We start from the raw sequence: 15,355 nt of genomic DNA on the forward strand, positions 1-15,355 counted from the left end.
GCACAGAGAATTAGACTAGACTGAATAAATTCTGTTGTGCTCTGTTTGAATCCAAGCAACTATATTTGATTGTAAGAATCTTCACTTTATTTAAAAAACAAAAACAAAAACAAAAAACTTATGAGGAAAGTACTACATTATTAAGTATCTCTAGATAATCGGAACCTGGCTGTAACAAAAGGTGAATGTTGGCCATAAAACAGCTGATGCTGTCAACATATTGATACAGCTTGCTTGTTTCTGTTTGCTATTAAGAACTTGAAGAATAATTTTTCCTCTGGGAACTAGGATTGGCTTTGTTTGGCTTTAAATTATTGCAAGTAATAAAAAGCCATACCAAAACTAATACTGTTAACTAGCACTTGCAAATAGAACTGTATGAATAACTGACTTTTTTTAAATTTAATTTAATTTTTTTTATTTTATTTTGCTGGCCCTTCTGAAAAATCAAAATTTAGTTTTGAGTCAAATGAACTTGTTTAAATTTGAGCTTTTTAAAACAATTTTCTGTTTTTAATAAACCTGAAGTAAATATTGAATAAAAAAATTAGAAAATTTTCAGTAGAGTTTGTCAAAACCAAACTTATTTATTTTTATGCTTAGCTTTTGCAGATGAAACAACTTGGCAAAATTAGATACACGTTCACAATGTTTCTGTCAGTCAATCTGCTTTTTGGCCAAAACAGTTTTTTGGCCAAAATTCACCCAACACTATTTTCAAGTCCTCAATTTTTGTGTGTGAGGGGTTGGGGTGGGGAGGTGTTTCAGTTATGTGAAGCTGTAATTCTGTTGTCTTCCTGAAATATATTAAAGGATTCAACCAAATGTTTGCCAAATGAGTGGGACACCTATTGACTCCCAACAAGTTCAAGATTGGACTACAACTGTTGTAAACAAAGTCTGAGAAATATTGTGATAGTGGGTATGTAGGTAGGAACAAGAATTTTAGTTGATCGTTGAAAAGGTTCATGTATCTCTGAAAACCGAAGCAAAGCACTTCCGTGCTATCCTGTGAGTACTATGCAGTTTGGAGTAACACTTTACCTTTCACAGCAGGTCCCAGGTTTTGTTTTTTTCTTGGGGAATTCTTTAGTGCAATTTTTCTGAATTTTCCAAATCTTTGGCTTGTATGCATGTTCCAATACACAAGTGATATTATTGTAAGAAATTACTACATTATCTTTGAGGTGTAAGTACTAATTCTTGTTTTTTCAGGTACTTATTTAAGGCCATATCTACACTGCACTTTCGTTGTTAAAACTTTTGTCACTCAGAGTTTTGAAAAAAACACACCCCGAACGACAAAAGTTTTGACTACAGAAAGCACTGATTTGGCTGCTGCAGGTGCGGCCTGAGCCCGCCGCCCCAGGGACATCGGCTGGCCCCACTGCAGGCAGCGCCAGCGCCTTACGGGGGAGCTGGGGTGACCGCGGCCCTGCCAGTACAGCCTCCGCCTAAGAACCCCCCCCCAGGAAATTGGCGGGGGCCTGGCCCCTTTGTGTATCTCGGGCTGTTTGTGGCACCCATCACCCTGAGCGCCTCTGACAGACAGTGGCAAGGAGTAGGCAATCCATGGCACCTGTGCTGAAGGCGGCAGTGGCCCTTGCACTGCCCGGCTCCTGGCCACCAGCCTGGGGGGCTCTGCATTTTAATTCTGAGTGAAGCTTCTTAAACGTTTTACAAACCTTATTTACTTTACATACAACAATAGTTTAGTGACCGGTATATATTATAGACCAGGGGTTGGCAACCTCTGGCACGCAGCTCGCCAGGGTAGGCACTCTGGTGGGCCGGGTGATTTGTTTGCCTGCCGCATCGGCAGGTTCGGTGGATTGCGGCTCCCACTGGCCGTGGTTTGCTGCTCCAGGCCACTGGGGGCAGCGGGAAGTGGTGCAGGCCAAGGGATGTGTTGGCTGTGGCTTCCTGCTGCCCCCTTTGGCCTGGAGCGGTGAACCACGGCCAGTGGGAGCCGCAATCCCCTGAACCTGCTGATGCGGCAGATAAACAAACCAGCCCGGCCCGGCAGGGTGTTTACCCTGGCGGGCCACGTGCCAGAGGTTGCCAACCCATTATAGACTTATAGAAAGAGACCTTCTAAAAAGATTAAAATGTATTACTGGCACGCGAAACCTTAAATTAGAGTGAATAAATGACGACTCGGCACAGGGAGGGTTTGAGCATTGGCCTACTAAACCCATGGTTGTGAGTTCAATCCTTGAGGGGGCCATTTGGGGATTGGTCCTGCTTTGAGCAGGGGGTTGGCCTAGATGATCTCCTGAGGTCTCTTCCAACTCTAATAATCTATGACTGTGCTTTGTTGGTGGAACCACTCTCCCACTGACGAAGCTACTGCCCCTTGTTCAGGGTGGCTACATTTTGTCTCCAGGAGAGTTCTCTCCGGGGACAGACGCTACACTGTGCACCATATAAGGGCACAGCTGTAGCAGCACAGCTGCACCATTGTAAGGTGCTCAGTGTAGACATAGCCTAACATTCCCTGCCCTCTTTGTGCTTTTTGGTATAAGGGACTTTGCTGCAACAGGGAGGTATACTGTCATAGTCATTGAAGGTCAGAAGGGACCACGAAATCATCTAGTGTGACCACCTTTATCACAGGCCACCAGCATGCACACACTAATGCCAACAGCTGAAATTAGACCACAGTCTTACTGCCCACTGAACACTATACTATTATATACCAAGACAGAGAATAAAAGAGACCAAAGTGCACCAGTGTCTGAGGCTACCCTATCCACTGTCTGATTTCCTGGCCTCTGATGCTTCAGAGGGAAGAAGACCAGGGTGACCTCCCCCTAAAACTTATTCTTGCGTGCATTGAGGGGATCCTTTCCTGACTACTGCAGGTAACTGTCTGAAGCCCTGAAGCATGAGCTTTAGGAAAATAAGTTATAAACCAGGAGGGACCTCTAGGGCTGTTGAGCCTGTCCTTACCATCACAAGCAACCCCATCATACAGTTAAATTCATCAGTTTGTCCAGCTCTTAAAAAGTGAGGAGTTGTGTAGGCAAACAACTAGGGGAGGGGGCTTGTTCCAGAACCTCACTCTTGTTTGATGGTTAGAACCTTCTTCTAATTTCCAGCCTGAATTTCTTCATGGCCAATTTATATCCATTTCTTCTTGTGCCTGCATGGTCCTTTAGCTTTAATAGCTATTCACCCTTCTTGTTGTTCACACTTCGCCCACATGTATTGATGGAAAGTAATCATATCCCCTTTCAGCTGCTTTTTTTGCTAAGCTAAACAAGCTGAGCTCTTCCTCTCTCCTCATAAGATAAGCTATCCATCCCCATAATCATCCTAGTAGCGCTTCTCTTCAGCTATTCTAATTTGAGTTAACCTTTCCTGAACATGGGTGGCCCAGAATTGTACACAATATTCAAGGTCTTACCCAGTTCCTTGTACAATGGCATTAATATTTGTCTATCTCTACTGGAAATACCTCACCTGATGCATCCCAGGATCACTTTTGCCTTTTTTTGCAGCCGCATCACGTCAGTGGTCTGAATTCAGCCAGTGACTGAGCAGTGTACCCAGGTCTCTTTCTTCCTCTGTTTTTCTTCCAACTGATGAGCCTTTAATTTGTAGCAGAAATTCTTAGTATGAATCTTTTAGAGCCAGCAGTTGGCATACCTGGGTCCTGTTTTCACTGAACATTTTTCAAGTATCTACATGTGATCGTGTATTAATGATCTGAACACAAGAACAGCCGTACTGGGTCAGACCAAAGACCCATCTAGCCCAATATCCTGTCTTCCGACAGTGGTCAATTCCAGGTGCCTCAGAGGGAATTAACAAACAGGTAATCATCAAGTGATACATCCCCTGTCGCCTATTCGCAGCTTCTGGCAAACAGAATCTAGGGACACCATCCCTCCCATCCTGGCTAATAACCATTAATGGACCTATCCTCCCTGAATTTATCTAGTTCTTTTTGGAAGTGTGTTATAGTCTTGGCCTTCACAACATCCTCTGGCAAAGAGTTCCAAAGGTTGACACTGTGTTGTGTGAAGAAATATTACTTTTTGTTTGTTTTAAACCTGCTGCCTATTAATTTCATTGAGTGACCCCTAGTTCTTGTGTTATGAGAAGGAGTAAATAACACCAATCATGATTTTATAGACCTCTATCAGATACCCCCTTAGTCTCAGTTCCAAGCTGAAAAGTCCCAGTCTTATTAACCTCTCCTGATATGGAAGCCATTCTATACCCCCAGTCATTTTTATTGCCCTTTTCTGAACCTTTTCCAATTCCAATATATCTTTTCTGGGGATGGGACAACCACAGCTGCATGCAGTATTCAAGATGTGGGCATACCATGGATTTATATAGAAGCAATATATTTTCTGTCTTATTATCTAGCCCTTTTTTAATGATTCCCAACATTGTTTGTTTTTTTGACCGCTGCTGCACATTGAGTGAATGTTTTCAGAGAACTGTCCACAATGATTCCCAAGATCTTTCTTGAGTGGTAACAGCTAATTTAGACTTCATCATTTGATGTTTATAGTTGGGATTGTGTTTTCCAATGTGCATTACTTTGCATTTATCAGCATTGACTTTAATCTGCTATTTCATTGCCCAGTCATCCAGTTTTGCAAGATCCTGTTGTAGTCAGCTTTTGACTTAATTATCTTGTAGTTTTGTTTCACCTGCAAATTTTGCCACCTCACTATTTACCCCTTTTTCCAGATCGTTTCTGAATATGTTGAATAGGCCAGGTCCCAGTAAAAACCTTTGGGAGACATCACTATTTATCTCCGTGCATTCTGAAAACTGATCATTTATTTCTACCCTTTGTTCCCTATCTTTTAACCAGTGACAAAGAGTCCTGTGGCACCTTATAGACTAACAAAAGTATTGGAGCATAAGCTTTTGTGGGTGAATACCCACTTCGTCAGATGCATGGGTTGATGGATTTCCACTCCACATGGCTAAATGCAGTGCCTTGCATGGTGCGTCTGACAACGTGGGTTTTCATCCATGAAAGCTTGTGCTCCAATACTTCTGTTAGTCTATAAGGTACCACAGGACTCTCAGTCTGGATCTGTAAAAAGTGACAAACATGGCTGCCCCTCTGATCTTTGAACCAGTTACCAATCCATGAGAGGACCTTCCCTCTTATCCCATGACCACTTACTTTGCTTGAGAGCCTTTGATGAGGAACCTTGTCAAAGGCTTTCTGAAAGTCCAAGTACAGTATACTTACTGGATCCCCCTTGTCCACATGCTTGTTGACTCCCTCAAAGAATTCTAGTAGATTGGTGAGGCATGATTTCCCAACAAATTATGTTCATCTGTGTTTGACGATTTTGTTCTTTACTAATAGTTTCAACTAGTTTGCCTGGTACTAAAGTCAGGCTTACCAACCTGTAATTGCTGGGATGAGCTCTGGATCCCTTTTTAAAAAATGGCATCACCTTAGCTATCTTCCAGTCATTTGGTACAGAAACTGATGTAAATGATAGGTTACAAACAACAGTTAGTAGTTCTGCAATTTCACATTTGAGTTCCTTCAGAACTCTTGGGTGAATACCATCTGGTCCTGGTGTCTTCTGATTGTTTAGATTTGTTCCATAACCACCTCTAATCTCACCTCAGTCTTGGACAGTTCCTCAGATTTGTCGTGTGAAAAGAATGGCTCAGGTTTGGGAATCCCCCTGAGATGTGAAGACAGATACAAAGAATTAATTTAGTTTCTCTGCAATGGCCTTATCGTACTTGAGTGCTCCTTAGCGTCTTGATCGTCCAGTGGCCCCACTGGTTGTTTAGCAGGCTTCTTGCTTTGGATGTGCTTAGCAATTTTTTTTTATTACTACTTTCTTCGTCTTTGGCTAGTTATTCCTTAAATTCTTTTTAGCCTTCCTAATTCTATTTTTACACTTCATTTGCCAGAGTTTATGCTCCTTTCTATTTTTCTCGTTAGGATTTTAACTTCCACTTTTTAAAGGACGCCTTTTTGTGTCTCACTGCTGCTTTTACTTTGTTGTTTAGCCATGGTGTCACTTTTTTGGTTCTGACTATGTTTTTTAATTTGAGGTATACATTTAAGTTGAGCCCCAATTATGGTGTCTTTAAAAAGTTGCCATGCAGCTTGCAGAGATTTCACTTTTGACACTGTACCTTTTAATTTTGGTTTAACTAACTTCCTCATTTTTGTGTAGTCCCTCTTTCTGAAATTAAATACTCCAGAAGCCTAGCACTGTAGCATTTTCTCTGCCACAGGGATGTTAAAGTAAATTATGTTATGGTCACTCTTACCCAATGTTCTAGCTATAGTCACTTCTTGGACCAGATCTTGCTCTCCACTTAGGACTAAATCAAGAATTGCCTTTCCTCTTGTGGGTTCTAGGGCTAGCTGCTCCAAGAAGCAGTCATTTAAGGTGTCAAACTTCATCTTTGCATCCTGTCCTGAGGTACCCAGTCAATATGGGGATAGTTGAAACAGTCACTGTCCTCATCCTGGTGAGGTGATCTGTAATATATCTTATCTGCTGTAATCTTATTATTAGAGCATGGAATTATTATACATAGAGAGTCTATGGTACCGTTTTGGTTCATTTAAGATTTTTACTTAATTTGTTTTTATACTTTTTTTTTCCACACATAGTGCCACTCTCCCACCAGCACAACTGGTTCTGTCCTTCCGATATATTTTGTACTCTGGTATTACTGTGTCCCATTGATTATTCTCTTTCCACCAAATTTCTGTGATGCCAATTATATCAATATCCTCATTTAATACAAGGCACTCTAGTTCACCCATCTTATTATTATCTTCTAGCATTTGTATATAAGCACTTTAAAAACTTGTCGCTTTTTAGCTGTCTGCTGTTACATGATGTAATTGAATGGGCCTTCCCCCCCACCCCCCATTCAACTGTTTCTCATCAGATCCTACCTGTATTTTATAATCTTCCATCCTCTCCTCCTTATTGGGACACAGAGAATCTCCATTAATAGATCTTCCCCTAAGGAATGTCTCTGTCTGAACAACATGCTCCTCTGCACCTGTTGGCTTTCCCCCAGCCCTTAGTTTAAAAACTGTTCTATGACCTTTTTAATTTTAAGTGCCAGCAGTCTGGTTCCATTTAGGCTTAGGTAGCGCCCATCCCTCCTGTATAGGTTCCCCCTTTCCCAGAAGTTTCCCCAGTTCCTAATACATCTAAGCTCCTCCCTACACTATTGTCTCATCTACACCTTTAGACCCTGCAGTTGTCTGTCTAACTGGCCCTGCGTTTGGAACTGGAAACATTTCAGAGAATGCTACCTTGGAGGTCCTGGACTTCAATCTCTTACCTAGCAGCCTAAATTTGGCCTCCAGGTCCTCTCTCCTATCCTTCTGTATGTCATTGGTACCTACGTGTACCACAACCACCAGTTTCTTACCAGCACTACACACAAATCTATCTAGATGTCTCAAGATCTGCAGTCCTTGCACCAGACAGGCAAGGAACCGTATAGTTCTCCTGATCATCACAAACCCCGCTATCTATGTTTCTAATGATCAAATCCCCCATAACTATTACCTGTATCTTCATAATAACTGGAGTTCCCTTCCCTGGAAAGTTATCCTCAATGCGAGAGGATACCACGACATCATCTGGAAGGAGGGTCCGAACTATGGAATTATTTTTCTGCTCCAGTTGGATGTTCTCCTTCCCCTCCTCAACAGCACAATGGCTGTCAGACTGGAGGTAGGACCATTCTACGGTGTCCTGGAAAGTCTCATATATATACTTCTCTGTCTATTTTAGCTCCTCCAGTTCAGCCACTCTGATCTCCAGAGCCCGTACACAGTCTCTTAGGGCCAGGAGCTCCATGCACCAAATGCACACATACACTACCTGCCCATATCATACATGCTTTATTCAGTGCAATAAACTGAATAGCCCCCACTCTGTTGCTGGACTTCTACCTGCATTCTCTTTTTACTCCTGTAGCTCATTGCTTTGATGTTTAGTTTTTGTCAGGGGGTGGTTTTGGCTTTAAGTTTAAAGAATGTTAAGTATATCTAGCTGCCCCCCCCCCCCCCCAGACAAACTTACTTGAAGGGTCATGTAAGTGCTCCTCCTTCAGCTTGAGAACTCCCTTGCAGAACTCCCCTGTTAGCCGCTCCTGTTCACTAGCTCCTCTGGCCGCTTAGGAGCGGGCTTCTTGAGTAGCCCCGCCCCCTGGTTAAGGATTGATGGATGGTAAAGGACTTGGGTATCAAAACCTCATTAAGAAGCTCTCAGCCTTGCCTGGCAGGCTGCTAGGTTCAGCACACAGTTCCCCAAACAGAGCACGTGACCAGTCCAGCAGCAAGGATACCACAAACACGCACACTACAGACAACAAACTTACCTTAAACTTTCTGTAGCAGCCACCCAGTTTTTATTGGTCCTATAAGTGGTTACTTAAAGTGGGTATATACACTTTTTGTTTATATTGTACAGTCTCTTTAAAACTCCATCTATCTAGCTCTGCAAAGCAGGTGGCTTATTTCACTCAATGAAAAAAGAAAATATTGTTGGCTAAATACTTAGAGCCAGTTCTGAATAACCAAAAACTAAGGGAGAAATTGGGATGGGGCAGAGGGAGAAATCTTGAATTGTGCAAGTAGCATGGATCCAGATCGTGTAAAAGATGTAAAAGGTATTCTGTGAATTGCTTCGAAAACCTATGGCATTTGCCTAAACTTAATACCTACTTGTGTAAGAAGGAAGGGGATACCGATAGATAAAGAATGTGGTCCGTGAGCTTCTACTTTCAACCACAGGACTGAACGTTCATATCTTTGCATTATAATGAAGGAGGTGCAGATCTATAGGCCTGCATAAAGTGAGATTTTTCTAATATATTCTTATTAAACTTTAAGGTCATAATGGTATCCATCCCTGAATACTATGAAGGAAAGAATGTCCTCCTCACAGGAGCTACTGGCTTCATGGGAAAGGTGCTTCTGGAAAAGCTACTAAGGTCCTGCCCTAAAGTGAAAGCAGTTTATATATTGGTGAGACATAAAGCAGGACAGATGCCTCAAGAACGAATGGAAGAAATGATCAGCTGTAAGGTATGTCTCTGGAAGCTTTGTGTTAACTGACTAAAGAAGTGATACAAACCGTTTTTCCCCATTATAAAGAAACTTCTGAAATAGTGAGCAACCGTCAACATGTTGGAACAGGTTTTTTGCTGTACAAACTTCCAGATAACTGACTGCTGTGGTATTGATAACTAAATATCAGGATTGCATTGACTTGTAACAAATTTAAAGGAAAATAGACATCTCCCTCCTGGAGACAGAGGGACACATACAGCAGATGAGCATAATGAAGCTTGTTTTCTGCCATTTAAACTTGCGGACAGATACACATTCTTTGAATGTCATATACCATATTATATGCTTTGGTTTTTTAAAGTTCTGCTGATGACTTTTTTTGTGCTTTGCATTCAAATGAAAAGCCCAGTGATAAGTTTTACAGTGAGGATAAGAGGATGTACATTTCAAGTGGAGTGTCTTGCCCACTTTCAGCTTTGTTAAAAGGTCTTGTTTTTAATGCAGCTATCTTGTATGTTAGAGTACAAAGCAGTGTTGAAATGTCAAATGGTTATCATGTAAATGACTTGTGTTTTACAGTCTGCTAATAAAATGTGTAGTCACCTGTAGGGAGATAGTGTTTTCCCTTATGGATAGAGCATTGACCACTGACTCAGGAGACGTGTGTTCTAGTCCCAATTCAGCATCTGGCCTGCTGTATGCCCTGGAACAAGTTACTTCAGCTCTGTGTGCCTTAGTTTCCCTATCTTTAAAATAGGGAGAAAAATCCCTTCTTTTTAGAGTGCTTTGAGTCTACTGATAGAAAGCACTCTAAGAGCTAGGTAGTATTTATTATTATTATTATTATTAGAGCTTCCCCAAGGTGAATTAGCTGGAAGACGGTGTGAAAATATTGGAGAAGATGTAAAATTAAATGTGTGGTTTACAGTGAAATTAAATTACCCTTGTCTACAGTTTCTGTACCACTTAACTATTGTAGTTTAGAAATATGGTCAAATTGGTGCAACCCCTTAGTGTGCATGAAGTTATACTGTATAGAGGAGGTGCTTATCAACATAGCTTATTTCTTTAAACTTACCAAAATAAGCTATGCCCATATTTCAAAATATTCTCAGTAGATTTTTTTATAATAGAGTTGTGGAGGTCTAGCACCCCCCATTTCCCATGAATTTTGGTTGGTTAGTAATCTACATTACAGTGTGAGCCTACTATGAAACCTCTTTTTTCAATTTTGGAATTTCAGTGATTTCTCTTTGACAAAGTAACTGTTAATATTTTGCTACCCTAGGTACCTGGTGCTTTGGGCTAATGAAAGTAAATAATGCTGGAGATGCTGTTTAAAAGTGCAAAGTTTCAAAAAGTTCAGTGAATAGATTGTTGGATCTGGAATAGATCTGGGCAAGGAGAAGTCTGGAGATATATGTGAGAAGGGAGGGACAGGCGGTAGAAACAAAAATGAAACCATTTGAGCAACATATTTCAGAAGTCTTGATCTTTCTGGGTGTAGCCTTCATTGATTTGAGTTCTACCATACTATTCTCTCACTAGAAAGGAAAACCTATAATGGCAGCAGGCTGTAAGCAGACCCAGTTTGAGTCTTTTATCTCATCGATCTCCAAGTTGTGAAGAACATGTATTAAGGTTATAACAACCAACAGGAATGCACTTTTATGTAGAAATCCATGATTAAATAGTCTCCCTGACTAGTGATTTAAATCAAATCAACCCTGGTTGGCTGGCAGAGTTCTCACTTGCACCTCAGGAGGCTTGGACGTAGCAATAACTGGCAATATAGTAGTATCTGACCTCATCGTAATATCACCTGGCATCTCCTCTGTGTCCAGCACAACTCCACATTTGTACTTCTGTTCAAACACTCCCATGAAGCCTTCCTGTCTTCTGTTACACCACTGTTCTAGGGACTGCTAACAGTAAATGGTATACATCATCCGGGACAATGAGTCACATTTTGAGAGCTAAGGTAAATTGCTCTGAGGAACTCCTCAGAGCAAGGATCAGTGGATTTTAAGAACTTAAATTTCCCCAGCGTTGCTCCTCCTCCTCCCTGCTGATGTCCATATCTTGGGAATACATGTAGTACTCTAATTAGTTGGGCAAATTTATTTTGTCTGAATCTCTTCTCTCCCTCCCCCCTTCAAAATAAATAAATAAATAAAAGATTTCGGGTTAAATAAAACATTTCATTAACTTATGTCTAGTTTACATTGTTGTGGTCAAAACAAAACTTGAGAGATGCTGAAACACAGCACAACTAAATATTAATAGAAGCAGAAATAAGAATTTGGGCGTGTCCTCTCCTACCTCCCAGGTGACTGCATAAAGTCTCAATGAATGTATATCTATGTATTTATACAAAGTAAAATAGCTTCAACAGGAGAGACTGGGACACCCACCCCAGAATACCATATAACCTGGTGGTTAGGATGTTCAGGTAGGATCAGGGAGTCCTGTGTTCAAATCCTTGCTCCAGAGTGGAGATTTGAACCTGGGTTCCCCACATCCCAGGTGAGTGCCCTAACTGCTGTGATAAAGGTTATATCAAGACACAACCAATAACAACAAGCTTGAAATGAAATGTTTTTTAACTTTTTTCAATTCACTGAACCTTAAGTTCAGTTCAGATTGAATTGAACAACTTTCAATCTTCCAGAACTGCCAGCAAACTGACAAATCAGTTATTCACACAGTTCTAACTGTAATCTTCCTGAGGGACTCCCTAGGGAAGCAATTGGAAGGACCTGAGTTAAGACTCTGTGGGGCTGTCGTGTATCAGGCATTATCTTAACAGGTGTTTTGAGTTTGCTGGATCCCAGAGGTTTGTGTTTTGGCTGTCAACTTCTGCATTCTGGAAGGCTGCAAGGTACTTGCAGCTAAACAGCATTGGCTCCCTTGTTTATGAACTATTTTTTGTTAAAGAATTTCCTGTCTAGAGAGAGTAGTGGCAGCTGGGAGGAATGACTGAAGGACCCTTCTTAAGAGGGCTTCCGGGACACACTTTGCTGTTTTAGTTGGGATTGGTCCTGCTTTGAGCAGGTGATTGGACTAGATGACCTCCTGAGGTCCCTTCCAACCCTGATAGTCTGTATTTCTATGATTCTATGACTAGTGGCTTCCAGCCTCTCCCTGCCCCAATACAGTTGGAGGGGTTATGGGAAGAATCATGGGACTGGAAGGCACCTCAAGAGGTCATCTTAATCCAGTCCCCTACACTCATAGCAGGACTAACTACACCTCTACCCCATTATAACGCCACCCAATATAACACTAATTTGGATATAACGCAGTAAAGCAGCGCTTGGGTGGGAGAGCGAGGGGGGGCTGTGCACTCCGGTGGATCAAATCAAGTTCAATATAATGCGGTTTCACCTATAATGCGGTAAGATTTTTTTTGGCTCCCCAGGACAGAGTTATGTTGAAGTTGAGGTGTATTATCTAGATTGTAGACCATTCTTGATGGGTGTTTTGTCTAATCTGCTCTTAAAAATCTCCAATGATGCATATTCCACAAGCTCCCTAGGCAATTTGTTCCAGTGCTTAACCACCCTGACAGGAAGTTTTTCGTAATGTCCAACCTAAACTGCCCTTGCTTCTTGTCCTATCCTCAGGTTATGGAGAAAATTTTTTCCCTTCTTCCTTGTAACAGCCTTTTACGTACTTGAAAACTCTTATCATATCTGCGGTCAATCTTCTCTTCTCCAGACTAAACAGACCCAGTTTTTTCAATCTTCCCTCATAAGTTGTGTTTTCTAGACCTTTAATCATTTTTGTTGCTCTTCTCTGGACTTTCTCCAATTTGTCCACATCTTTCCTGGGATATGGTGCCTAGAACTGGATAAAATACTTCAGTTGAGGCCTAATCAGCACCGAGTATAGAGGAAGAATTACTTATCGTGTCTTGCTTACAACACGCCTTCTAATACATCCCAGAATGTTTGCTTTATTTGCAAGTGTTACACTGTTGTCTCATATTTAGATTGCGATCCACTATGACCCCAGATCCCTTTTCTGCAGTACTCCTTTGCAGGCAGTCATTTCCCATTTTGTATGTGTGCAATTGATTTTTCTTTTAAGTGGAATATTTTGAATTTGTCCTTATTGAATTTCATCCTGTATACTTAGACTACTTCTCCAATTTGTCCAGATCATTTTGAATTTTAATTCTGTCCTCCAAAGCACTTGCAACCCCTTCCAGCTTGGTATCATCTGCAAACTTTATAAATGTACTCTCTATGCCATTATCTAAATCATTGATGAAGATTTTGAACAGAACCGGACCCAGAACTGATCCCTGCAGGACCCCACTGGATATACCACTGATAACTACTCTCTGGGAACAGTTTTCCAAACAGTTATGCAGCCAACTTACAGTAGTTCCATCTAGGTTGTGTTTCCTAGTTTGTTTATGAGAAGGTCATGCAAGACAGCATCAAAAGCCTTACTAAAGTCAAGATATGCCACATCTACTCCTTCCCCTCTATCCACAAGGCTTGTTACCCTGTCAAAGAAAGTTGTTAGGTTGGTTTGAGACAATTTGTTCTTGACCATGCATGCTGACTATTGCTTATCACCTCATTATCTTCTAAATATTTGCAAATTGATTGCTTAATTATTTGCTCCTGGTACTGAAGTTAAGCTGACTGGACAACCTGGGGAATTACAGACCTTATGTCTTTAGACTGGCGCTATATTTGCCTTTTTTGAAGTCCTCTGGATTCTCTCCATCTTCCAGAGATAATCACTAATGGCTCAGGTATCTCCTCAGTCAGCTCCTTGAATATTCTAGGATGTATTTTATCAGGCCCTTGTGACATGAAGACATCTAACTTGTCCAAGTAATTTTTAACCTGTTTCCCTATTTTAGTCTTTGATCCTACCTCATTTTCACTGACATTCACTATGTTAGATGTCCAATCACTGCTAACCTTTTTGGTGAAAACTGAAACAGAAATCATTTAGTACTTCTGCCATTTCCACATTTTCTGTTGTTGTTTGTCCCTCACCCCTTTCCCCCGCCCCAATTGAGTAATGGGCCTACCTTGTCCTTTGTCATCTTCTTGCTTCTAATGTATTTGTAGAATGTTTTCTCGTTAGCCTTTATGTCTCTAGCTAGTTTAATCTCATTTTGTGCCTTGGTCTTTCTAATCTTGTCCTACATACTTGTGGTGTTTTAACATTCATCCTTTGTAATTTGATCTATTTTCCACTTTTTGTGGGACTCTTTTGAGTTTCAGAAAATTGAAGATCTGGGTAAGCCGAACTTTCTATCTTTCCTACTCAGTGGGGTAGTTTGCTCTTGTGCCCTTAAAGTCTCTTTGAAAAACTGCCCACTCTCTTAAACTGTTTTCCCCCTTAGACTTGCTTCCCATGGGATCTTACCTACCAACTTCCTGAGTTTGCTAACTTCTGCCTTTTTGAAATCCATTGGTTTTTATTGTGCTGTTTTCTCTCCTACCATTCCTTAGAATCATGAGCTCTACCATTTCATGAAAACTTTCACCTAAGCTGCCTTCCACTTTCAAATTCTCAGCCAGTTCCTCCCCATTTTAACTGATTAAAGAAAACTGATTTACTATCAGTTCATGCCTTCTGTGTAACTATATTGGCATTCAGCCAACTTCTCTCCTACTCCAATTGAAGTAACTTTGAGGAACAAAGAACCTCTGTTAAATCCAGAAGCATGGCTGTTGTTCTCAATTCCTTCTGGGGATACAGGAATCAAGAGTTCAGGAACATTTAAATCCTAGTCAGATGCTTAGCCACTTCATTGGATTTCATTTACTGCTTCAGTTGCCATTTGGTTATAGAAACTAAGGAGTCTTTCCTTTTTTATTCTTTTCAGCTTTACTCTACCACCATGCACTGACCTGTATAGTGGTATAGACCAGAATAGCAGTTGTGTTTTAAGCTCGAAGAAGTCTCAGGTTGACCAAATAACTTCTGATGTGTCTGTATAAATGTGAAGAGAACTCAGCACAAAGCTATGTCTAGAGCAGTCGTGAGCAACCTGCAGACAATCAGGGTAATCTGGTTGCAGGCTGCGAGACATTTTGCTGGCGTTGACCATCTGCATTGGTCCCTGTGGCTTGCTGCTTCCCACAGCTTCCATTGGCCGGGAACGGCGAACTGCAACCACTGGGATCAGGGGCGGGCCATGCCTGTGGACAGTCAACATTTGCAAAATACCTCACGGCCTGCAATCAGATTACCCCCAATGGGCCGCATGGTTCTCGCCACTAGTCTAGAGAGATTCTTCACATGATCTGACATCTTTAACTC

At 41.4% G+C, this 15,355-nt stretch overlaps 1 protein-coding gene across 4 annotated transcripts in view; it reads left to right on the plus strand.

Annotated features, from left to right (window-relative positions):
* The window catches only part of FAR1 (fatty acyl-CoA reductase 1), a 103,906-nt gene that overhangs the window by 33,738 nt on the left and 54,813 nt on the right, over window positions 1-15,355 (plus strand). For all 4 annotated transcript variants that reach the window (XM_050955085.1, XM_050955086.1, XM_050955087.1 and 1 more), the window contains one exon: window positions 8,879-9,073. In XM_050955085.1, coding sequence (XP_050811042.1) covers window positions 8,885-9,073 — 189 coding nt within the window. In that variant the 5' untranslated portion in view covers window positions 8,879-8,884. Of the gene's footprint in view, window positions 1-8,878; window positions 9,074-15,355 lie in introns of those variants that run through there.

Source organism: Gopherus flavomarginatus, chromosome 5, assembly GCF_025201925.1.
Source record: "Gopherus flavomarginatus isolate rGopFla2 chromosome 5, rGopFla2.mat.asm, whole genome shotgun sequence".
Classification (NCBI taxonomy): domain Eukaryota; kingdom Metazoa; phylum Chordata; order Testudines; family Testudinidae; genus Gopherus; species Gopherus flavomarginatus.